This window comes from Bactrocera tryoni, chromosome 3, assembly GCF_016617805.1.
Source record: "Bactrocera tryoni isolate S06 chromosome 3, CSIRO_BtryS06_freeze2, whole genome shotgun sequence".
Taxonomy (NCBI): Eukaryota; Metazoa; Arthropoda; class Insecta; order Diptera; family Tephritidae; genus Bactrocera; species Bactrocera tryoni.
The window spans coordinates 21,269,961-21,297,511 of record NC_052501.1 but is presented as its reverse complement, the minus strand read 5'-3'; the positions used below and the strand labels follow the sequence as shown (position 1 = coordinate 21,297,511).

The window sequence follows — 27,551 nt, the reverse complement described above, 5'->3', positions numbered from 1 at the left end:
TAAGTAAACTGGCGCATTATACAACTTAAACTTAATAAAAATTGCTTAAAAATGAGTGCTGAAACTAAAGTAAAATATTTATGGGATTGTGCAAAAGCTTTGGAGTCCGATAACCACACAAAAAAATTACTAAAATCTTATTTTATGACAAACTGTCGCAAGCTTGCAAAAGCTAACATTTCTCTACCAAAGGACAAGTTCTCTCAAAACACAATGTGCCCCCGTTGCTCCAGTAAATGGAGTGAAACAAATTATAAGATGTTTTTAAAGCCGCAACAAATTGCCTATTCCACTAAAGCAAAAAAGCAAATCGAGAAATTAAATGAAGCAAAAACTAGCATCGAAAAAAGAAGAGCACTGACCAGGAAACAACGCAAGAGGGCCAAATGGTTACAGAAGCGCGTTCTGAGCAGTGTGGTGAGTAACCAATGAAATCATAATTATGCATACAAAATCACCTTTTATAAATATAATATTCCAGGTTATTGAATGCGAACTCTGCCAACATAAGACCTCAATAAAACTGGAGAAACCTGGTAAAACAGAAAATGATAGCGAAAATAAAGACAATACAGATTTAGAAGAAACCGCAGCTCCCGAATCAATTACAACCACACTAGTTAATGCAAAAAAGAAAAAGAAGAAAACCAAGGATAAAACAGCTGGACTGAAACTTGACAAAAGCAAAAATTTAACAAAACTAAATGACAAAATGCAAATTAAACCTAGTATACTTAAGCAAAAAGTACCAACAGCTACTAACACATCAAAGCCACAGCCAAGTAATAAAGTTGCGGCTAAAATAAATCCTTCAAATAAAGCAACAACTAAACCCACCACCAATCTTAGTCAGCCCCTCAAAGTTAAAAAACAAAAACTGAAAAAAGCTAAACCTACGAATATAGCAACAAAGGCGGTACAATCTAAAACACAGCAACAAAATTCACTACTACAACTGGCAACTTTACTAAAATCCCAAACTGCAACTAAATCTGCCGTCAATGCGACGCAGAAGAGATTGGAATCGTTACTGAAATAGGTACCTCAAGTAGAAAGTAGTATAATTATAGTCATTAAACTAGTAAATATATAGTAGATAAATGTATCATATTTGTATTTTTATACAAAATTATAGTTTTAGAAAAATTTAAAAGTAATTACAAACAGAAAAAGTAATTAATCTTATTTACATCTCTACTTTTGCGACTAAACAAAAAAAAAACTTTTATTTAATGAAAGCATTTTTTTTATTATTTGAATGAATTTTAGCACGAAATATACTGAAATCCCTTTTTCTTATGTTTCGGCTTACTGGATTACGCTCCATTAATGCAACATCAGATATTTGTCTATGATCATAGTCCTTTACTATTTATTTACAATTTTTATACCTTGCACAGGGTATATTAAGTTACCACCGAAGTTTGCAACACACAGAAGGAAACTTCGGAGACCATATAAAATATATACATACAAGTATAGAATGCAATCGAAAAAAGACGAGGTGTGCACCGTAACCTTGGGTCTATTATGCCCTCTCCTCCATTACATGTATTCTCAAAGCCCCACACTGACGAATTCCAGGAACTTTCTTGGCTCTATCGAGGTTATTGATCAATGTAAATCCAGTCCTTGTATAGAATACTTTTTTATCCCCAAAGGTATTGCTTAAATTGGACTGCTGCAGCTTATAGCTATCATGCAAGCTGATCCATCAAAGATAAGTGTCTCTTTAAACCCTGTTTTACACCTGTGAAGGGTATTGTGGTTAGCTTCAGTGCAGCTGAAGTAAACATTTTTTTTTCTTTTTTATATACCAAAATATTATATAATATGTACATATGTATGTAATCAATATTGCAAACATACATACATACAGAAAATACTGTTTTAAAGTCTTCTTCAAAACGATTCGATTAGCGAACAGTGTTAATGAAGTTTTTAAGTAATTATATAAAGAGGAAGACCAAACTCCAATGCGAATTGCGGTTTATTCGACACGAAAAATATCTGTAACTCCACATATGAATAAGTATACATTTGTATGTATGTACATATGTTTATATTTTGAAAAACAAAAAGAAGAAAATAAAATCAACGTGAACACGCAAAAAACCTGTTGTTAGGCAACTACTATTGACAGCAGACATAGACATATACATACTTAATAGGTAAAGTGTCTTGGTGATGGAGTCGGGGAGACAATAAACCACTTGGTCTTTGGCCAGTAAACCAAGCAGCTGCATGTGGCACGCTCACATGTAAGCAAACATAAATATATTGCAGACATTCTCTGGTCAAAGCAATCAATGAGCCAAAGTCAAGGCTGCAGAACGAGAACTTTGAGTCTAAGAACAACAATAAAGCGCTGTAGAAAGTGCGGATATGCCCATGTGTGTGAATGTTTATATTTGCTAACTGCAAATATACACAACTCCGCTCTATGGAGCTTTACTTTGTACCTGTTTCTACAATACACTAATAGACATTTAATATTGTTGTTGTTCCTCTGTGAGAAATCGAGATACGGCCATATTTTGCAATCAAAGACATCAAACTCGGCTATAAGAATTTTCCAATGAAAATTTGCCCATTAACCATTCTTTTAACCGTTTGCGTCTTGTATGTAATAGGCCAATGGAGTTTCTGTGTGAAAGTTGATAACTGGTCTACATGCGTAGATTTACATATGTTTATGATTGTTCGTATGTACATATGTTTTTATTTATTTAACGGCATTTGCGAGAGATTTAAATATGTTTGCCTTAGGGTAGATCAACAAGTGCATACATATTTATGTATACATACATACATATATATGTACGTTAAAGGTAAATATTAAAAGTTTTATAAAGAAATTTGTTTCTTGAGATATTGTTCTAAAAAATTAACACACGTTTTTTTCTCCCGGAGATACATATGTATGTATATATGTACATATATGCCGAGATATCTTCTCTAATTTTGCCAGGTATATTTATTTGTTTAAGACAATCGTGCCGAACAAATTTTTGAGATCGGACCACTACTATGAGCAAAAAATAGTAAGACTTTTTAATTTAAATTTCGCATGAAAATCCATTCGACGAAATATTTTTTTTCTAAGTTGGTATAACTGTCAGAGACTGCTGTGCCAAATGTTACATCGAAATAGTCATTAGTGTTTAGTATACCGTTGTTTTTCTGAAGGACATAAAGTACGTCCGGCGTTTTGTACGATGAGTGAAGTTATTCAACAAAGAAGTTCTATTAAATTTTATGTGCCAAATCGAATTTCTGGTCCCTAAACGTTGAGAATGTTGAAAAAGCCTTCGGAGATAATTATGTTGACAGTTTTCTTTAATTATCGAGGTGTGGTGCACTCCGAATTTCTTCCGACTAACCAAAATGTGAACAAGGAATATATTTGAGTGTTATGCGTCGTTTGCGCGAAGCTATTCATAAAAAGAAGCCGCAATTGTGGGCCGACAACTCTTGGGTTTTGTACCACGATAACGCACCGACGCATACTGAATTGATTCTTAGTGAGTTTTTCGCCAAATTTCCGACCAACATCGTGCCGGAACCATCGCACTCGTCTGTTTAGTACCGTGACACTGCTATTCAGCAAACTCAAACGACCGCTCGGGGAAACCGTTTTGAGTCCTTTGAAGACATCAAACGTGAATCGCTACGCGCATTGAAGGCTATTTCGGAAATTTGGAGATTTGGAGAAATGGCTGGCACAAGTGTATTGGGGCCAATGGGTATTATTTTTAATACTTTTACTTTTTGAAGAATAATTTAAGAATTTTAAAATTTTTTTTATGAACAAAGTCTTAACATTTTTTGCTCATAGTAGAATGAACATGCCTTATAAACTGACTAATCAGTCGAGTTTAACTTTTTTCTTTATATTAAAAATTCTGCATCAAAGTATTTGAACATATGTTTTCTGTTTATTTCAAATAACGGTATGAAATAAATATGTGCACACGTAAAAAATATTAATTGGGTCTCTGTAAATGCTCTGTACCAACTGCCAATTTCATAATTTTTTCGCTTCACTGCCACAAAAAAGCGAAAAAAGACACACATTAAACTGGTACTTTGACAGTTATTAACGCAATGCCTGCTTGCTTCGTTATACGTACATACATATAAGCAGCTTCTTTAAATCTCTGATATTCTTTTTTTATTGTTTTCTTTTCTTCCAGCTTCTTCTTTTTGTGACCACAAACTTAGTTCTTAACATTTCATTAGTAATGATTGTGGAGTTGCCAAACTAGATATACAAGGTGTGTTCTAATGTAAACAGGACTTAAAAAAAACATAAAAAATGGTTTTTTCGGCAAAATCAATTATTTTTATTCAGAATAGTCTCCCTCTGCTTCAATACAGCGTTTTGCACGGTCCAAAAGCATGTCGAACGAGAGTTTTAGCTCGTTGGCCGGTATGGACGCCAGTATGCCGGTGCAAGCCTTTTGTATGGCCTTTACGTCTGCGTAATACTTTCCTTTCATGGGCAAATGCATTTTTCCGAAAAGGAAGAAGTCGCACGGTGCCATATCAGGTGAATACGGGAAGTGGTTAATAGTTAAAGTGTGATTTTTGGTCAAATAATCGTCCTTCGAATGTTGGATTCTGAGCAATTTTTGGTCGTCAGTCAATTTGTGCGGAACAAACCGTGCACATACCTTTCGTAAGCCCAAATGTTAGGTCAAAAAGCGATAAATCGATGTTTTGGAGATGTTCAATTCCATTTCCATGAATTTCAATGATAATTTCGGCTGATTTTTATGAATTCACGCACAGTTTCGATGGAATTTTCGGTGATCACGGATTTTAATTGGACCAAATGTGATCGTCATTTATGTCCTCACGACCACTTTGAAAACGTTGAAACCACCCGCGCACTCTGCTACGGGATAGGCAGTCATCGCCATAAACTTGTTTCATCAATTGAAACGTTTCGGTAAAAGTTTTACCAATTTTAAAACAAAATTTAATGTTGGCTCTTTGTTCGAAGCTCATTTTCGCACCGATAACACAAACATACTGACACTTAAAACGCAATAACTTCACTTCCAATCGATGAAATGTCATGAAATTTTCACTGGACAATCGATAAAGATAGCAGATTCTAACGCACCAGTCGACATATAGATAGCGCCACCAGGGGCCGCTAGATTCAAAAAGTCCTGTTTGCTTTGGAATGCACCTTGTATTGTATATACATACATACATATACGAATATATGCATTTAAGTTTGAGGACCTGAGTTAGCAATAATCCTAAAATTGCAAGCCTGTGCAAAGAATTTCTTATATTTATTTAGGATTCTAAGAATATATTTGGGCTAGGCACTTCTTATCGTTAAATAAATTATTTTTTTTTTGGCAAATTACCGTATTTTAAATAACTCATATGTATTACTAAATATATGTACATACATATGTATGCATCTATTGAAAAGAATGTATATTGTGCATATGCGTGCAAATATGCAGACACACTTTTATATATACATACATACATACATACATATGTACATATGTATACATATATTATTTTTTTTCATTTATTTCAGTTGCAAATTTTATTGCTGATTTATAAACGTACAAAAAATGATGAGCATACATACATACATAGTTGCACACATGTGTTCATATAAACATCTGACCGACAAGCAAACTTCTCTCAGTTACTTAACTTCCACAGGTTTCTAAAAAAGATTAACATTCATTTCGATACACCTGAAAGCCATCATGGTATCTTCATATCAGTTATTTATATGTATGAATAAATACATACATACATATAAGTTTTTGTCTGCGCATGTGTATATGTGTTTGATATGTGCAGACATACTTGTATGTTCATAAGAACATCCTTGGCCTGCGCTTAGCGACGACCTTCTGCGTTTGCGTTTCTCTCTGTTCTAGAGCCGTCATTCGATTTGCCGATGACCACCTCTTTCCCGCCTTCAAAGCGTTCGAAATCTGAAATCGGTGCACATCAAATCGGTTAGTCTGCTAGCAATCCACATTATTGTGCCTACATATGCATTTATTTATTGTTGTGTGCATATTAAAGAGTAGAAAAGAATGTACGGCAGTTTCTACAATAAAAGGCAAGGAAGTGATGTTCTATATATGTGGAACCCTACAACAAGATATTGCAAGCCTTTTTTTTATGTGGTCTGCAATCAATTCGTTGTGCATTAATAATTAAGACGAGTTGGTTGAATCTCTCTAGTGTTGTTGTTTAGTTTAAAGCGTTCTATTTTGTTTTGTTTATAGGTGTGTATGTAGGTATGTTTCGAGAGTTAGGAACAAATCTACTATATAAAGGGTGATACATGTAGATGTACTTTTTCCAATAGTCTTTTTTCGATAGATAACGTGTGAGTCGTGTCAAGCTGTCATGTCATTTTTGTTCAGTATTGTATGGCATTTCAACGTACACAAAGACCGTGGAGAGTCGATTCGGTGCCGTTGGGAGCAACTCTGACTGACGTATGAAACGAGTCGATGCATTTTACGTCGAGATCTTAAATTGAAAGCATAGAAAATGCAGCTAAGACAAGAACTAAAGCCGCTCGACCTTCCTAAGTGACATCATTACGTTCTATGAGCTCTTGAAAAGTTCCAAGAAGATCCGACGTTTTGTTCAGCGACGAGCCCCATTTCTGGCTCAATGGGTATGTAAGTGAACGAAATTTGCCGCATTTGTGACGAAGAGGAATGTAAGGATATCCAAGAGCGGCCATTTCATCCAGAAAACCCAACGGTTTGGTGTGGTTTGTGGGTCAGGTGAATCGCATCAGTCAATGGATTTATTGAGATAACACTTCGGTGAGCAGATGCTTTGAATCAGGCCATGGAGCATAACATCACGCTTGTCATTCGTCAGTTACCAATCGGAACGCTCGAGAGAGTCAATGAAAATTGGGCTTAACGGGTGAGACGTAGTCGCGGCCAACATTTGAAAGGGATAATCTTCAAAACAAAAAAGCCAAAGAATGTTCTTTCGAATAGTGATCATGAAATATAAAAATTTAAATAAGTATTCGAAACTTCCTTGATTAGTCGGTTTGCTATTTTATATAAACCCTTAAAATTGTATAGCTCATCAATCATTATGTGAAATGACTTTTAAAATATAAAACAAGCTTTTTTTAGACCTAGATGCTCAGATTAATAGTTTACTGAAATATTTATCTTTACGCAATTTTCACCTCTTGATTGAGTCTGTAAAATCCGAATCCGACCTAGATACCTATGGCTTTACCTATATTCGTATACATATCCAAGATCTGTCCCCACGGCAATTTTCCAGAATATCTTTCTTGTGTACTCCATCTGCATGGAAACTTTGGCATTTTAGAACTTTTAGACTTAAGTAAAACATTTTCTATCTTTAATTTCCGCCAAAAATCGGCATAACCACTAAAGTTCCTTAATAAAGTGCTAAATAAGTTATAAAATGTGTTTAATAGTTGGACGCGACAACTGGCCTACGTAAATTCGCAACACGTCCAACTGTCTGTAGCCTAAATATGAAACAAGTTAGCCCACCCTATAAGCGGCATTGCAACAGATAAGTTTTATACCCTCTTTTTTTTACTAATAAACGAGAAGTTTGAAGAATTTGCATGAATTTCTACCAGAAATCAAAATAGTATGTTAACTCACGCCGAGTTTTTTAAAAGTTTAGGCCAAGTCAAAGCCCTTAAAACCACATAACTTTGCCAATTTATTCTAGAAGTAGGGAAAAGGGAATCGAAAATATCGCTTTTATGCTTCATCAAACATATTTTTGAGTTAAAACTAACATTTTGATAAAAACAAGGGCGGCCATTGGGTCAATCTACGGTCGACGATCAGCTTCTGTAGCCTAAAGTAGGCCGCAGGAGATATACTGAGCTACTTGTCCTTAGCACAGTTCATCTTGCTATCGGACGTAAATTGTCGAAGTTGTATGGAGGAAGGTGAAATAGAAACATACAGGCACTTCCTCCTCCTAACCCCAGTTTTTGCAAGGCTGAGGTTAAAACATCTCGGCAGACATACTTTCGGCGAACCAAGAGACATATCCAAAATTCCTGTCATCAAACAAATAGTCGTCGCACTCGCTGATTGGCTCCCACGTCACTGTTGACAGTCATAAGTTCAAAGTCGTAGATAATTTTGTCTATCTGGGAACCAGTATTAATACCAACAACAAAGTGAGCCTCGAAATTCAACGCAGAATAATTCTTACCAACAGATGATACTTCGGACTGAGTAGGTAATTGAGAAGTAAAGTCCTCCTCGAACAAAGACCAAATTCTACAAGCCACTCAACATCCCCGTTTTTCTATTAGATGCAGAGACATGGGCGATGACAACATCTGATGAGTCGGCGTTACGAGTTTTCGAGGGAAAGGTTCTGTCAGCGGTCACGCTGACTAGGTCATGTCGTCCGAATGGATGAAAACACTCTGGCTCTGAGAGTATTCGATGCAGTACCCGTCGAGGGAAGTAGAGGAAGAGGAAGACCTCCACTCCAAGGTAAATACCTGGTGGAGAAGGTCCTGGCTACACCTAGAATCTCTAATTGGCGTCAAACAGCGAAAAGGGAAAACGATTGGCGCGCCGTAGTAAACTCGGCCGCGTAAGCGTTGTCTACGCCAATAAAGAAGAAGAACCTATCAATGACAATTGTAAAAATTGAATAATGTTTTAGGACCCTGAAGTACTTTAAACCAAAAAAAAAACGCGAAAATTCTAGATGGATCTAACTTCTTATGCTCTTTTTAACTATATTCATATACAATTTTAGCTTATTTAGCGGTTTATTATTTTGAAACTTATAGTAACCAACCGATTTTTACATGCCGCTTATAGCGTAGTATTGATTGCATGCACCATCTACCTGCCCACGGACAGGCAGATAACAACAACAATGCAACAAAAGTGGCAGCAGTGGAGCACCGAACACACATATATGCATACAAACATATGTTTCGTTCGATTTTCGATCGAAATTGCCACTGGTGCACCTCCGGTTGTGGTGGCCTTTATTGAAGCTACTATTTATTCATTGTAGCCGATACAAGTTCTTTGTTGTTGATTTGTATTTCTGCTTTTCGCAACTTTGCGCGCATATTCCCAACGACATGATCGGTGGCCGTGCGCCAACCTTAACCATATAGACAATAAACCAGCCATGCAAACTGCCAGCCAATCACTTCGGCCGTCATCCGCGCATTTGTTCCACTTCTTCCTTGCTTCCTCCTGTCCGGCAGTGGATGAAGCCGCCGCTTAGTGAAAACCGCGTTCGTACTCCTCGTACGCGATTGTGGTTAAGCGCAAGTGCGGCGCATAGCTTATTTTATTTAGTGTTCATCTCTGCTGTGCAGTTTTTATTAATTTTTCTTAATTCTGCGTATTTTTATTGTTCGTGCGCGTTATTTATTTTTCGATTTTTTCATTATGGCTCAGACGAGTGATTCACACAATGTGAGTTGAAAAGAGTATCGAAGCGAATCATTTCTTCATTCTATTGCAAAACTCTCTTCGTTCTTGATTGACCACGCTCAGATTGAAGTACAGTGGTTTAGTTTGTTGTAAAATGTGATTAAATTTGAAAAACGGTAAAGCTTAAAGCACGCTTCATCAAAACATCGCTTTCTTCTTCCCTATTTAAGGGTTTTAATGATTTCGGACTTTAAACGTATAAACCAGTATATAATAATCAATGTTGACGGGTTACAGTGAGAATTATTTCATGCACAATTCAAAATGTTGGCACCTTAACCGTCAACTGGTCCTTACTATTTCCAAGCTTTGGATCCGGTTCATCGTCAGCAATCCTCTCGGATAATTGACGATTGTACATTGAGATGAAGTGATGGAGCCTTGTTTTTTCCAATCCCATATATCGAAGTTAATATTCGGCTTTATTACCATAGATACCTTTAAATAGAATCTCCAAAAAAATTTTCAGATCGGGCTGGTATAGAATATCCTCTTGTTTATTGGCATGGCCATCGCTTACCTGGTTGTAGCTGAGTCGTTCTTCCTCTTCGATGTTTGGCTCCAATTGAAGATTCCAAGTGTAGCCAGGTTCTTCCTCACCACTCCTCCTCCACTTTCTCTGCTTCCCCCGGAGGGTACTGCGCTCTCGAAAACTCGTAACGTCGCCTCAACAGATGATGTGTTCGTCCATGCCTCTGCACCATATAGCAGGACGGGAATAATTAGTGATCTATAGAGTTTGGTCTTTGTTCGTCGGGAGAGAACTTTAATTCTCATTTGCCTACTCAGTCCGAAGTAATACCTGTTGGAAAGAGTTATTTTGCATAGGATTTCGAGACTGACATTGTTATCGGTGGTTCCAAGATAGACGAAATTATCTACGACTTCAAAGGTAGGACTCTCACCAGTGACATGGGAGCTAAGTCGCGACTGTTTGTTTGATGACAGGAGATATTTCGTCTTACCCTCGTTTACTACGAGACCCATTTGCTTCGCTTCCTTATCCAGTTCGGAGAATGCAGAGCTAACAGCACGGATGCCAATGACATCAATATCATCGGCATACACCAGCAGTAGTACACTCTTATAGAAGGTTGTACCTGCTCGATTAAGTTTTGCAGCTCGAATTACTTCATCCAACAAGAGATTGAAGAAGTCACACGATAGGGAGTCGCTTTGTCTAAAATCTCGTTTGGTATCGAACGACGCGGAGAGGTCTTTCCCGATCCTGACGGAGCTTTCGGTATTGCTCAACGTCTATTTACACAGCCGTATTAGTTTTGCGGGGATACCAAATTTAGACAACACGGCATAAAGACAGCTTCTTTTCGTGCTGTCAAATCTTTTCCAAGATTTGGCGCATGGTGAATATCTGGTCAGTTTCAGATTTTCCAGGTCTAAAGCCACACTGATAAGGTTGATGGTAGGCTTTAATCTTTCACACAATACGCTCGACAGAACCTTATATGCGATGTTGAGGAGCCTTGTCCTTTTCAGTTCTTCGCCGCCGAAGAATAGCTCGCCCGGCAATTCATCTGCCTCTGCCAATTTATTGTTCTTCAGACGGATAATTGCTTATCGAACTTCTTCATGGTCTGCTCCATCGTCATCGATTGGGGAATCGGGTTCACCATCTCCTAGTGTTATGCTTTCACTACCACTCAGCAGGCTGGAGAAGTGTTCCCTCCATAATTTTTGTATGCTCTGGGCATCGCTTACTAGAGTTCTACAAGAGTATGCTCCGGTATTGAAACCTTCTGTTAGTCGCCGTATTTTTTCGTGGAATTTTCAAGCATTAATCTTTTCGGCCAGCCTGTCAAACTCTTCATACTCACTCATTTCGGCCTCTCTCTTCTTCTGTCTGCAAATGCGTCTCGCTTCCCTCTTTATCTCTCGGTATCTATCCCATCCCGGAGGTGTTGTGGATTGTAACGTTATTTCTGTTTTCAAAATATATCTTTTGTGTTAGGTCTAACTTAAAAGCTAATGTATAGATTAAGTTTTAGTGACGACCTCTCACAGAAAGTGTTAAACATTTCCGTATACAATCACTCCATAATAAAAAATATTCTAACTCACGCCAACTAACTCCAAATATAAATATTTATTTATTAATTCTACCACTTAGTATTTTCAAAAGAACCCTCTGTCCCGCTTTGTGCACAGCACAACGCTCTCGACGCACTCAGCATGTGGCAGTGACTTTGCTCGTTGGCGCTCGTTGCTAGCACTGATGTGGTGTTTTTAGCCAACTGCTAATGGATGGCTGTATGCTGGCTGGTCTGGAGACATCGGCTACGCTGATTAGGTTGCATGCAGCGCATACGCGTTTAAGTTTCGAAACGGTACGGACGTACGCATGCGCGACGTTCATGAGGCACACGGTAAACTGAACTGCGGCAAATTGAATGTGTAATAATAAATAGTATGTGCATTAAAAGTAAATAAAAAAATTTAAATACAACTAAAAAGCAATGGTAAATGAAGCAGTGAAAAATTGAACAAAACAAGAATAAAAGTGTTTAGTGCAAAATTTTACGTTTAATGCAAACCTACTTATGCATGTGGAAGCACATAACGAGCGCAAGAACAAAACGGGTTAGTCGTCGGCAAAACGGTTGGGCGGTGTTGGTGGACAGTGGCGACAGTCTGCGTGCATAAATACACACACACAGTATATGAAAGAGTGACCGTGTTGGCGGCTATCGGCGCACCGGATGCAAATACATAAAAAAAGTAACCATAGATACCAAGAACCACATAAAAATCGCCTTATATGCCATCAAACGTCTTCTGCACTGTCCGCGCGCTAATGGATGCGTGTTATCACAGTGGAAGAAAGAAGTTGTTGTTACTGCATTTATTTATTTTTAATTTAATTTAATTTTTTCATTATTTTATGTGCTTCTTATACTTAATGCACATACATACATATACATATATGTGTCGTGTTTGCTACAAAGTGACAACATTTGTCGCGCGTCTAATGACTCAGGAAACCGCTGTAACTATCGAAAGCTCTACGGCGTGGAGTTGCGGCAAAAGTGCTTGCAAACAATACCTTTATGTATACAGGAAATGCAGCCAGTGTCTTGCGTGCAACGTCGGAAATGGCCCTCATGCATACAAACTTTCTGACGTTTAAGTTGTGTTATAAACATACCCAAGTATATGGGCATATGACGCACAAGTGTGGTCTGCAGAAATGCAACGACTTTTCTTCGCTGACACGTTTTGTTTTCAGTGCACTTTTTCATATTTTTATAGCGACCTTCATTGGTCATTTTTGCACATTGTGCGATATAAATATGCTTACATACGTACATATGTAACTATTTTCAATACAGTGATCGTATAACTGATGCCATTTTCTTCTTCTTTATTGGTGTAGACACCACTTTCGCGTTTAAAGCTAAGGAGTATGGTGCCATTATACCTCAAAATTTCACAATAAGACTTAAAATTCAACACTTTAAGAATGTTAAATATATAAAATAAGCAATTCGTATAAATTGTTTTTCGCTAAGTGATTGTTGTTAATGTAGCAGTAGGAAAAATTCCCAAGAGATTTTTGAAGAAAACTGCCGAATTAATTCCTGGTTCATTCCAGTTACATAAACGATACTCTCGTGTTCGCTTATGGGGTTAGATCAGTCTCCAAAAAAGACCTAACTTTGCCATTTCTTTTAAGGAGTGAAGAAAAACATGAAAAAACGTAAACTTCGGTCATACTAAAGCTATAATACCCTTTACAGATACTAAAAAATTCCTTACAAGAAGTTGATTCCGATTGTTCAGTTTGTATGGCAGCTAGATGCACTTGGAATCCGATCTGAAAAACTTCTTCAAAAATTATATTATTGTTATAGACAATAATTCTTGCAAAATTTCGTGAATATATTTCATCATATCAAAAAGTTTTCCATGCAAGCTGTTGTATGTTATAGTTGTCCTATCTGAACAATTTCTGTGTGTTGGCCGATCTGAGCACTTTCTTAAGAGGTTGTAGCGAAGGCTGTGCTAATAGTTTATGCCAAGATTCGAGACGATAACTGTTAAGTAAAAGGGTTTTCCCAACAAAGACTTGAGTTAGATCGGTCAGTTTGTATGGCAGCTATATGCCGGCGGATCCTTCGGCTTCCGCAGCTTCTTGGCTAGAAAAGTACGTTTGCATAATTACAGATCGATATCTAAAAAACTGAGAGAATTTTTCTCATATATAAAGACAGACAGACGGATAAAGAGACGGACATTTAAACACTTACATTATAGGGTCACCGCCGCTTCCTTTAGAGTAAAAAATATCTACTACCGAACCACTTTTCGAAATCAACTGTTTCAACAGGTCCTCTACCTTCGTCGATGAATCTAAGAACTTATACCATCTGAAAAAAAATAGTAAACGTAATTTTAGTCTATGTACATAAGGCTGGCTAATAAAATAAATGCGATTTTAACTTTTCATCAGTGTTTCGCAAAATGGCGATCCTCTAATAAAATGTTCAGTTCTTGACCGAAGAAATTAAATAAAATTTTTCTAATCTAATCGAGTACAATCGTAGCAAGGTTGGAAAAATACGGCTTCGAAAAAAAGGTGTTAAAAGTTTTACGTGATGAAGCTGAATGAATCGAGCGAAAATTTCATTCACTACTGAAGAAATAATTTTGGAGTAATGTTTTAAGACCCTAAAGTGAAATTTAGGCCAAAATCAAAAAATCCAATATTTGAACATTCTAGCCCAACGCCAATGTTATGAATTTTCAGAAGAGTCGACTGCTTAAATGTTTCAGACTATTCTCAGAATTTCTTTTGGTTAGAACCTACAAAAATTATTTTGAAATTTGAGTGCAATTCATAGAATCTGGATGAAATTTGCAAAGATATTTCACTCAAATTTCAAAACAATATTTGTAAATTCTGCAAAAAGTGTGATTAACAGTCGATTATTCTGAAAACTCACATCACACAATTCTAATAAAAAAGAAATTTCAATGTAAAATGTAGTTAAATTCAAGTTTAGTTGGCAATTTTTATGTACTCATAGCTAAATTTAGCAAATAAAATATTAGCAAGTAAGAAAGCGCTAAGCTCGGGTGTAACAGAACATTCTATTCTCTTGCAACTTGAAATCAAACCTTGAGATTAAAGACTGCGAAATCATGCAAAATATCAGGTATTAGTTACATACTATATATAGGGGCTAAGTCAAGTTTTCACTCAATTTTATTTATTTTGGGCGCAGAAATATATGGAGGCTCAAGGAAGTATTGACCCGATTCAACCCATTTTTGATACACAGAGATACTATTGTATGGAAAGGACTCTGTCTGTATTTCACACACATTGATCGATATTTTCGGTCAAAAGTCAACTATAGATACTGAGGTCCACATATTCGGTACCTAGAGACTTGAACAGTTTTGGTTGGATTTGGACAAATTTTGGATCATAAAATTGCATACTCTAATATCATTATTCGTGCATAGTTTTAACCCATTATATTAATTGTTTTTTGGTTTCTATACGTGAAAGTGAGAGAATCAAAAGAAATTTAAAATTGTGCTATATGAAAAGTATGTGATAAACGAATATAAGAAAAATGCTAAATTAGTCGATTGGAATATGAAAAGAATCATCCAATTTTTAACCCGGCTACCATAAAGCGTTAGCGGGGTTTTCACCCAATTTCATCCATTTTTATACTATCGGTAGGAGTTCTTGTAGTATTCGCGCCGAGCGAATTTGTTTGCTGTAGCTTTAGTGGTTTAGGAAATATATATATTAAACTTATTAGACTGCGGGGCCACGCTCACTTTTTCAAAAACTTTTTCCCAAAGGTGCCCCTGGCTACTGCGATCCCCTGTGCCAAATTAGATCTTAATTTAGTGCTTCTGTATGACGTACGATCGTACTTTTATACGAGTACTAAGGAACGCGCGAACCAATTTTTATCAAAGTATCTGAATTTTTACTCAAGTTACAGCTTGCACGGACGGACAGACAGACAGACAGTCACCCGGATTTCAACTTTTCTCGGCATCCAGATCATTTATATACTATATATGTGTAATATCCATTTCGCTTAGTTGATACGTACAACTGTTAGGCGAATAAAACTATAATACCCTGTAGCAACATGTTACAAGAGTATAAAAACATATAATATATAAAAAATTATGGCATCCAATATTTAAAAAAGCTTTTGAATACTCCAAACGTTTTCAGCAATGATAAGAATGCACTTGTTTAAATAAATACCATATACGTACGTACATACATATATATTTAAAAGCATTTCGGCATTTTAAACATGCCGGCAAAATTTATGACTGTGCAATGTGGTTTCTTTATTTGCCCACTTCTAATATTATTTCTTTCTTTTTTTTTATATATATACATACATATTTTAAGTCTTTTTTTCATTTTTGTTTAATTATTTTATTTTTGTTTTGTTTTATTTATTTTTTTCTCCAATGCAAATAACAAATAATTTCGCACCGATTTCATTCATTTGTATATTCTCATTAATCCACTACTCATTTGCTTTTTTGCTTTGTAAATTATGCAAAATTTTACAATTCTTCATTTTCAATTTCACCTCTCAAATGGCAGGTGTTTTGTTTGCCACTTCATACGAGTATTTACCTACATATACATATGTCATATACTATATGATTATATATGTACATAAACATAAATGTATTTATTTATTTTGGCATGAGTAATATTTTTGACGTTGTTGTGACAAAACAAAAGCCGCTGAAAAACGTCATCAAACTTAATATTCCAGCAATGAACGGAACAGCGCAGATGTGAGTCCACTTAGCTCATTAAAAAATAATTCCGATCGTATAATTATGGTGTTGCATTGAAAAGAAAATCGAAATAAAGCACACAATAGTAAAATTTGTAGGCATATAAATTGTTTTGATTTGCTATTTATAGTATATAATTAAAAATTTTGTTTCAATTCTACAAATGAAGAAAACTATGAAAGAAATTAAAAAAGTTAAGAACGATAACTTTTTGTGAGTAACAAGTTTGAGAAAACTGACTGTTACTAAATTATTTTTTATTTTTATTTTAACATGCTTAAATTTTGGTGGAACAGTTATTTAATAAAGTAAGAAGTTCGGTATCTATTTTCAAGAAATTTTTGCAATTTTTAAAATAATATACATATGTATTTAATATTCTTGATTTTTGACATTATTTTCCAACCAAGCTTTATCGGCACTTTAAGTTAAAAAGTGATGGTCTTCATCAGCGACCTCTTCCCGGCCCTTCAAAAAGGCCTAGTGGCACCGAAACACACCACTTCTTACTAAAGCAGCCTCTGGGTAGGCCTGCTTGATCATATCAAACGTCTCTGCCGCAGATTTACCGAGTTTCTTAGATATACTATAAATTGGATTTGAAAACGGAAAAACGGTTCGTGAATTACCCCAGCCCCATATACAAGATTTTCGTTATTCCAGCTGATTTAAATCCAAATGAATATGTTGATCAATAAACTTGTGAGTTATCTTTATAAAATATATATGTATATTTTTTTTGGGAATTTTTTAGTTTATTTGTATCCTTCTAACCTTCCCCTATATCCAACATTGCGATGAAATTGGTCTCGATCTTTTTCTCATGCTCCACACCTCTGGATGGCATTCCTTCATATTATATATTAAATTTCTTCCATTTAGTTAAGTTTGTATCGAATATACCATATTTTATCTCAATAGTTTTTGATTAGCATTACGCACCTCAATAATAACAAGTAAGGAAGGGCTAAGTTCGGGTGTCACCGAACATTTTATACTCTCGCATGGTAAAGTGATAATCGAGATTTCATAATACGTCATTTACATATTTTTCAAATACCGTATTTTTGTAAAGTTTTATTCCGCTATCATCATTGGTTCCTAAATGTATCCTATGTATGTACTCGTATTATACAGAGAAGGCATCAGATGGAATTCAAAATAGCGTTATATTGGAAGAAGGCGTGGTTGTGAACCGATTTCACCCATATTTCGTACATGTCATCAGGGTGTTAAGAAAATATTATATACCGAATTTCATTGAAATCGGTCTAGTAGCTCCTGAGATATGGTTCTTGGTCCATAAGTGGGCGGCGCCACGCCCATTTTCAGTTCTAAAAAAGCCTGGTGCAGCTTCCTTCTGCCACTTCTTCCGTAAAATTTAGTGTTTCTGACGTTTTTGTTAGTCGGTTAACGCACTTTTAGTGATTTTGAACATAACCTTTGTATAGGAGGTGGGCGTGGTTATTATCCGATTTCTTCCATTTTTGAAATGTATATGGAAATACCTGAAGAAAACGACTCTGTAGACCTTGGTTGACATAGCTATAGTAGTTTCCGAGATATGTACAAAAAAATTAGTAGGGGGCGGGGCCACGCCCACTTTTCCAAAACAATTGCGTTCAAATATGCCCCTCCCTAATGCGATCCTTTGTGCCAACTTTCACTTTAATATCTTTATTTATGGCTTAGTTATGACACTTATAGGATTTCGGTTTCCGCCATTTTGTGGGCGTGGCAGTGTGCCGATTTTGCCCATCTTCGAACATAACCTTCTTATGGAGCCAAGGAATACGTGTACCAAGTTTCATCATGATATCTCAATTTTTACTCAAGTTACAGCTTGCACGGACGGACGGACAGACGGACGGACGGACAGACAGACATCCGGATTTCGACTCTACTCGTGACGATCACTTTGGTATATATAACCCTATATCTGACTCTTTTAGTTTTAGGACTTACAAACAACCGTTATGTGAACAAAACTATAATACTCTCGTTAGCAACATTGTTGCGAGAGTATAAAAATTGCAACCGTAAGAGCACAGTTCATAGTTCGCTTGCTTAAGAGTGAAACTCTCCTACCATTTTTTTCTAGTGCATCATGTGAAAACATGGGAAAACATCTTAGCCAGTTAAATGGTTAAATGAACAATATGCCAATACGTAACTGAAAATATGAACAAATTGTTGCGAATTATGGCGAAATACTTTCCCTTGGTGAAACATTTTTCTTTGATAACACGCTTTAGTAACTTCGGATTGAACTCTGTTAGCGATTTACATACATTTGTATATAGTGCATATGTACCATATATTAGCAGTTACAGTTAAAAGTGAAATCACACTCGTTTTCTGCATGTAGTATATACAACATATGCCATTGATCAGCCGAAAGATGCGACTTCATGTTACGATTGACCGCTTTTCAACGCGTGATATGCAAAATCTTGGAATAAAAAGATATGAATGAGCGAGGCATATGTGATTAATCGTTATATATACATATGTACATATGTATTAATCGCTATATTTATGTTTATGTATACTTGAATACAAGCATGATATTTATATTTTATACCCTGAACTTAGTAGATTAAGTTGTCCCTGAAGTTGTTAATACTGAGGAGTAGACGCCAGGCGCATTTTACATTATACGTGTATGTAAGTATGAATGATCAGCGTAACGAAATAGATCGATTTAAACTAGTCCGTCTTTCCGTCTGTATGTAAGAAAACTTGTGCCTCAGTTTTGGAGATAATCGTTGCATATCTGCCAAACAATCTGACCGAAAATAAAGATCTCGTATGGAACATTTTTTTTTATTTTACAAGGCATATTCATGATATTTGGCATAACTTATTGTCGAAGATAACACTTCAATTTCCTAACATATTGTTCAGATCGGACCACTATAGCATATAGCTGTCAAACAAACTGATCGTTGAAAATGATCACTTGTTTATTGGATATTTTCACGAACAGCTGGAGGAGCTTGGCTGCCGGAAATGAGTTACTATTCGGACAGAAAGGCCTCTCTAGTTGATATGAATGGGAGTGTGGAGATTGGAGTGGTTCGTGATGGACTCTCTGCTTAAGCTCAGCTCGAGCCACTCTGTAAGTGTTTCTTCTTCTGGTCGAAGGTCGCTCGCGGTCTGAACTACTGCAGGCTAGAGGACACCTATTAGAGCGTAGGGATTTAGGGGTGAGGGTGGACATATCGATGAAAAAAACGGTGACCCTACTGCTTAAGAGTAGATTGTCGCCGGTTCGTCCACCGATTGTCCGGGTGAACGGGTCAGCATTAGGTATGTGCCCTCTTGACCTGATTGTCATACAGCATGCTGTTGTATTCAGGTTAAGAAGGCGCTTGAGTGTGTCATTGCTGCGAAATGACTGGATTTCCGATGATGATGTGGAGAGGGAGAGATATCTAGGGAGCAGGAGGCTTCTAGGTGATAGGCGGCAAGACCGTTGAGAAAATAGTCCTAACGGCCGAGTCACTTATGAGTACATTCGAGACGTTGGGTTTGTTGAGGGGGAATGCGCCTCTGAATACATTTTGCATCATGATAGGTCGGGTTGTTTTTGTGGCGCGGAGTAGACGACTGGGTGTATGTAATTGACATTAAGGATCTAGGTGGTATGGGGATTAGCTGGACTGATGGATGTTTAGATGTTAGCGATGTGATTTCCACTAGTCAGAATGCTGACCAGATAGGCTAATTTGCGCGAGAATTGTTTAAGCGGCGAAGGCGTGCAAGGGTTCGATTCTGTGTGAATGGTGTGCGTGTAATGCGCGTATGGGGTCCAACCCCTGTTCAACAGTTCGGAGCAAAATGAAAGCTCAACTGCAGAGGGTAAAGATGACAGAGGTTTTATTATATACATATGTACTATATATCTTATTTCCTTTAATATGGCACTCATCTTTAGAACGCGTAAATTATCAAATAGTCTTTATAGACCTTTTAATTTCCTTAATGTACACGCAAAATATTTTCCACTGAAAAAAAATTAATTTAAATTAAGACTACTTGAGCAATCGTTAGTTCAACTATTCCGATATGAACATTTAACCTTAAAGAGCAGCGAAGTTCATGGCAAAATATACATTTGTATTTTACAAATTTATGAAGCACAATTTCTACCCATCTTCCAAATCAACGACGATACAACACGCCATTCACCGTTTATGGCACCATACTCACACTAGCACTCACAGAATGACACACATGGTTTGATGGCGACGCACCAAGCCATCCACATCTCATCCGTATGAAATATCGCCTTAATTATGGTTTCATCCAAGCATCTTGCGGATATGAGCTTACATGTGCATGTCGGTATGCCTGTAGATATGTATTAATGGGTGACCATTGGCTTTTTACTTCATAAAATAAAATTTGCTATAAGTATACTCTTTCGCACTCACTGTGTTCAATACTTCATTTGTTGGCAGCCAGTCGAGTTTTCAACGTTTGCAGAAAAAAAGCAAGAATGCCGCCTTGCAAGTGCTCGCTGCGCCGCTTGATTAGTTAGCTGGTGGCATTCAACATGACTCATGTATCAACTACAGGTTGGCGATGTGCACATACATATGTACATGTATTCCCCCTCATTGCTGCCACAAGTAGTACATGAATTGCTTTCATGGCACAGCAATTTTCTTGAACGCTTGTTGAACGGTGGCAATGAGCTCAGCTTTAATAAGAAATAAAATTACATTAATTAACTTGGCGCATGAAGGCGATCAAATGGCGCTGTTGACAATTTTTATTTCGTTTTCATATTATTTTTACATTTTTCACTTTGTTTCAAATTAGGTAGCTTTGCGGATATGGCAAATATGTGACTATGAAGCATAGCTGGAAAATTATTCCCAAAAATGTTAACATTTTAGAAAATGATTCAATACGGATACATACATACATAAAAAAATGTGCCATTAATAGAATTCGGAATAAATTAAAGTGACAAATATACCTACATACATATATACGTATAAATATATAGGAAGTCTTGAAAATTATAAAAATGTTTTTATTTGATGATCACATTTGACCCGAACTGGTTCATTTAGACTGCGCGCGCAAACCGATTCGATAAATATTTCCCTAAGTATAAACTTTTGATATTCGTGTAAAGTTCAATCACAGAGCATTCAGTAAAAGTCGTGAATTCTTCGAAGACTTGCTTCATACGAGTCAGCCATAAGGCTCTGTTAGTGAAGATTAAACTGAAAGTCGTCATGTTGGCATCAGAAAGATAGCAGAATATGCCTAATGGATCGACTCGCCACATTTTGGTTAATTTTTTGGGTAAGAGTCGTGTCAATGCTAGACTAGTACCAAAAGGCTTGAATCTTTTACAAAAACGACGTCCAGTAGAGGTCGCAGAAAGGATTCTTAACAACGTAACTGCGTATCCTATATTTATCAATAGGACGTGACGTGGGCTTATGAATATGACTTTGAAACTGTCATGATGGATCTTCAAAAATTAACCGTCACCCTAAAAACAAAATCTAAATACAGCCCCTCCCAGCCAAGACATATAGCAAGTGTATCGAAAATTTGATAAAGAAAAAAAGATTAAAATAATTTTTTTTTGTCAGTTCGGGTCAAATTTGACCAGATGATATACATACTTACATATGATCTTATACTAGGGCTGTCCACAAAATCGATACTGCTTGCAAGAGTGGGTACCCCTGTTTCGATTAGATACGGATGAGATCGTCCTCTTCCGTTCTAACGCTAGCCCTTAGATTTTGCGTGAGCGCAGATCGACAACAACTGCGGTGAGACTATGAGAAACTTTTGGCCTAGAATGGAATGTAGGAGATTCACTGAACTATTTGCTCTCAGCAAAAATCACAATGCATATCCTGAGGCTGCTTAGAGTGGAATGTAGGAAATCTACTAAACTTGCTCTCAGCAAGAATCATTTTGCCGCAATCATATGTATATAGTTTTTATGTACTAATCCAATAGGCGCACATGCTGAGGCAGCCAAAATTGTATGGATAATGGTAAAGTGGTTTAAATCCAGGCATTTTCTCCTCGATCAGTGCCCAGCTTTTGCGGGACTGAGGTTGAAACATCTCGGCAGTCATATCTTCCATTGAACCTTGTGAAGTGGCCGGATTTGACTAATTTGTGGTGGACTCATAAAAGTTTATTTTGAAGGACGTGAAATTTTTTGAAAACAAACAACAACACACTTCCTGCCAAGTATTTTTATTGTCAAGACTTACAAAATATTGATGTTGTAGGTACCGTTATTATACGGATTACACAAACCCTGTTTATGTGTGAAAGGACTTTAAATATCGGGAAGTAGTCATAAGTCAGAAGGATGGTAGCCGTTGAGAAGCAAAGTTTTATATCCAAACTTTAAGAAAGCTTCCGAAAGCTTTTATATGGTTTTAATTATAGCGACGCTCTATCAAAGGCTCGACACGTACTTTTCAGTTTGCTGGTATTATACTTATAGTATAATGTAAAAAATAGAATCTGTAGTGATGACCTACGAAATTTCGAAAGTCACTTCACTTTCCTCGTATATAAGTATACTAGGTAGGCGGGATTTTATCGAAACTTTAAGAAAGCTTCCGAAAGCTTTTAGTATTACCTTTATTTTTAATGCATACTGGATGCAAGTATGAATTGTAAATACATATATTTGTACTCGCACACGTAATCTGGAACAAACTATACTTGCTAATTACAAATTTTAATTAGCTACTAAAAATCTAAATCTGAAAATAACTTTATTACGAATCCAAACACAAATTTACACTTTTATTACTAAACTACTTCAACGTCAGTTTTAAATATTAGCACGAACACTGTGTGATCTAATCGATGTCACGCTGTTCACTCCATTCCGGGTCGTTTATATTATAAGCCATTGTTATAAAGCGATTTCGTGCAGATTTTTACAATAAAAATTAATAAACTGTACAATTAACGGTACAACGCCCATCTCCGCATGCGACCCATTTACATGTGTACTTATATATAAACCGTTATACTCGTTGCTCGTTTAATGTAGTTTTAAATGATTGTCCCATAATTAATTGTTTTGCCTTCCACTTTCAACCTTTTCGACATGAAATGCAATTTCACTCTCATTCAGACTAAATAATAACAGTAAACAATTTGGTGATCTAATGACAATAGTCTGGTTTTGTCATTCATGAATCATATTACGTACATGATTCACAATTGTTCATATGTATGTATGTATGTGTGTGTAAAAATATGATGGAGGAGTTCTAATTCCAGTTTTTGTGAGTTAATTTCTTAAATTTCCTAAATATTTATCTCGAGTAGAGCTTTTAGTTTAAAGTCAATAAGTAATAAGTAAGGAAGTACTCCAGACATTTATACTCCAATCTAAATAATAAATAATATCTTTGGGTAGCGTGGTCCTTAATATTTGGTTATGTAAAAGTGGATCTGCAAATTAAGACAACCCTTATCATAATTACAGTTAGTAATCGCATTATTTATTAAACCAAAAGCTCTTCCCCCGCATAGAGCTCTTGCGGAAGCCTATACGGATGCCATGAATCCTCAGGATTTAGACGTATGCTCGTTAAGGATCGTACCACCTTGAGGTATTTTAAAAATGAGACTTGTTACTAGACGTTGAGTAAAACTACTACTGTTCACTTTCGACAAAACCAATCCAAAGAAGAGAAAGAGCTTCGCGAAGGCTGCATAGACTTCTCAGCCTCACATCGGCGCTAAACTCATTCAAGCCTTTTAAATCCCCGCTAGTGGACGGTACCTGCTTAGTTTTATAAGGCGATAAATGTGTCATGCCGCTAGTCTGGTCCATCTACACAAACTGCTTTAAATTCCGCCACTTTCTGGTGGCTTGGAGACAGGTCACATTCATTCCGAAGGGCGACAAACTCGCACGAAACTGTCAAGTACTTAAGGTTTATCAAGATATCCTCGTTTTTATTGAAGACATTGGAGAGACTCATTAGAAGCAGAATTCCAAGCATTCTCAGATGTTTCTCACCCCTCATTAGAAGGCTTTAGCCATCAATTTGTGGGCAGGTGAAGCAGTTGGGGTTTATTCTAAATAGGAAGCGCTGGAGAAGAAATGCAGTGAGCTTTTTAACGTAGGAATGAAAGCTTAGGGGAAAAGAAGGACTACCAGAAGTAAAAGTAGGTAGAAATCTTCCGTTGTAGCTCTCCATCAACTCGAGTTTCAGCCTACCAGACCTCTACAGTTACTTTCAAGTGAAGTTGACCGTCCGCAAAGTAGCAGTAGATGTACTTCTCTGAAATGCAGTTTCTTTCAGAGAGGTATGCATTAACTTCGATAACAGTGCGACGATATTGGATTTAGTTTGCGGGCGGTGTTCAAGATAAGTCAAAGAGTGTTTTATCTATTTATTGTTAGCATCAATGTGCTTTGTTGTCCGTCATAGCGAAGGCGATTAACTTGGCATAGTGGGCACCTTTGCCCAAATTTTATCAAATTGGGAATGAGTTGATACTCCGCTATCTTCGGCCTATAGACTTCCAATGAGCTTGGCAATCGCTGCGTAACAACCAAAACTTGTGCGACGGCAAGATCCGTCTGTCTTAGAGTGAAACGCTAGAAGCCGTCTGGACTACTTGCTCTTAGAAAGGTTTTATCATTGTCCAATAGACTACTATGCGGTTAAGCTGCATGTCTTGTCGCATGCATACTTCCAAAGCAAATACCGAAATCAACAGCGTGAAATCATCTAGATACTTTCTGCTCAGTTGCCCAGTTTTTTCCAGACTGAGCTTGAAACATTTCAGTAGACACGCTGCGAATCAATAAAATGAAATGTTTTGCTTTTTGTCCGCGAGCTTTGAAATTTATACCTTGACTCTTGAAGGTTAGATCCAACTGCAAAACATATGGTCTTAATTATTACGACGCCCTCTCAAAGGCTCGGCTCGTACTTTTCAGCTTGCTTGGTATATCATACTTGTACAATGTAAAAAAATAAAGTCCCTAGTGAAAGCCTACGAAATTTCGAAAATCACCACACTTGCCTCGTATGTATACGCGGTAGGCGGGATTCTGCAAAAGCAATATTGCGAAATACCAGAAGCTGGTATTGTATTCATTCTATTCTCAGAATTCGTTAAAGCTTTGTTCAAAACAAAAATTAAATTTTCAAAGAATGCCTCAAGCAGCTCGTTATATAAGACATTCTTCAAAAAAAAAAACTCCGCTTTGCGTAGAAAGTTAAATAAAACAAAATTACAAACAACAATTATCATCTATCTGCAACAATGAAATCTGCTAAGACTTTCCAGAGCTTGAAGTTCTTACGAGTATTTCACAAATAACGTCATCGCGACGACACAATTTCAATGAACCGCGAATGGAGTGAGGCAGTAAACGCTCGTAAAACCAACATAAAACAAACAAACATAAAACTTTTAAACAAGCGGGCAGACAAATAACCATACAACAAGGCAGACAACTGACTGACGAACAAACATATTGCACATACATACATACATACATATGTACATACAGATAGACAGACCAAATGATCATATATAAAATCAAGCACGAGGGGCATAGAATGTACGAGCCGAATGAAAAACTGTTTGTTGAAAGAGTTCGTAGACCACAAGTAACACCACGATGGTGAAGACTACAATTGCGCCAACAACAACAGCAACAACAACAACAACGGTAGCAATGAGCATAATAAAAATAACCGCAGCAGCATAAAGATAGCACACACATACATATGTACATATAGTAGATACTAAACATACAATAAATAGCATTAGCAACATTTTGCCGTTGTGCACAGTGCAGTGAAATTAACAATAACAACAACAAAATTACAAAAAACAACAGCAGAAGTAAAACACACCAATTGAACTCTGGCAACAGGCCACCGGCAATTGTAACGATAGCAGTGATAGTTCCAGCCGCAGCATCGCCAACAGCAGTGGGGTGGTGACGCTGTGGGAGGCATAAATAGTACGCCGAATGGAAATGCACTGCTGTCTGTCTACTAATAGAATTCCAATATGCATGCGGGTAGCCAAACATACACATACATGCAGGCATGTACACATATATACACAGATACAAAGCTAGATATATGTATGTCTGTATATGTATGTAGTGTATGTATGTACATATGTGTATGGGTGTGTTTATTGTGTTGTTGTTGTGGCGTGTGGACTGGAGAACGGCATGTGACCGACAGATCGATTGCTCGCTGACTAAGCTGACTTTGTTTCAGCAGCGTGAAGCAGCAGCAGCAGCAGCAGTTGCATGCGAGAGTTTCAGCAATAGCAAACGCGATCAGCGCTCGCACACACGACGGGGTATCACACGCGAACATATGTTGTTATCAGAATACGCTACTAAACGGCAAATGGATTAAAAGAAAAAGTTTGATACTAAAAATAAATAATTATTAAAACAAATATTATTAAAAAAAAATCTTATTAAAAAATTAAAAATAATTATAAAATTAAATTAATAAAATTTAAATAATAAAAAAAGTTTAATATTAAAAAATATATGCATATGTATATTATTGAAAAAATTATTATTAAAAAGGATTAAGTATTAAACAAAACTATTTTGATTAAAAATTAAAATTAATAATAAAAATTAAAATAATAAAAAAAAAAGTTTGGTACTAAAAAAAAGAAACAATTATTGGAAAAAATTATTATCTATTGTTAAAAAAAAAACTAAAAATAGTAATAAAAATTAAAATAATTAAAAAAAAACAAACTTGAAAGCAATAGTTATGGATTATTTTCGGAAAAACAGCTTTTAAATTTAGAATTGTGCAAAAATATATTTTCGTTGAATTTTGTATATTTATTATAACAAACAAATATATTTTCGTTGAATTTTGTATCTAAATAGAACAAAATTATATTTTCGCACAGCTATCCAGTTCCTCGAAAAGCAAGCCAAATCAGATGCGCAGCTGCAAATGGTGTGAACCGCTTAAAAAAATGTATAAAAAAAATAAAATAAATAAGAAATATAAATAAAGTGAGATAAACGCTAAAAAGTGTGCAAAACAATAGAACAATCAAAACCATAAACAAAAAATAAATAAATACGAAAATTATATATAAAATAATAAATAAAAAATCTAGCGTCGCTCCAGCTGTGCGAATCGTGATCACAGTCACCGCTGATCGTTGATATACTTTTAACACTAAATCGCT

The 27,551-nt window shown here is 36.4% G+C and overlaps 1 protein-coding gene across 2 annotated transcripts; it reads left to right on the top strand.

Annotated features, from left to right (window-relative positions):
• LOC120771277 lies at window positions 1-27,401 on the top strand. Of its 2 annotated transcripts, XM_040099202.1 has the most exons (3): window positions 1-417; window positions 482-1,039; window positions 27,264-27,401. In XM_040099202.1, exons 1-2 carry the CDS (start codon window positions 52-54, stop codon window positions 1,037-1,039), a joined length of 924 nt encoding a protein of 307 aa, XP_039955136.1. In that variant the 5' UTR covers window positions 1-51; the 3' UTR covers window positions 27,264-27,401. The 2 variants fall into 2 exon arrangements, with proteins under 2 accessions (XP_039955136.1, XP_039955135.1); XM_040099201.1 differs by lacking the exon at window positions 27,264-27,401 and having other exon boundaries at window positions 482-1,130.
• Window positions 27,402-27,551: the final 150 nt, after the last annotated feature.

Bases quoted from the DNA above. Each gene is read 5' to 3' on its own strand.
- LOC120771277 (XM_040099202.1), top strand. From the start codon at position 52: ATGAGTGCTGAAACTAAAGTAAAATATTTATGGGATTGTGCAAAAGCT. The intron at 418-481 runs GTGAGTAACCAA...ATAATATTCCAG, and splicing joins AGCGCGTTCTGAGCAGTGTG to GTTATTGAATGCGAACTCTG.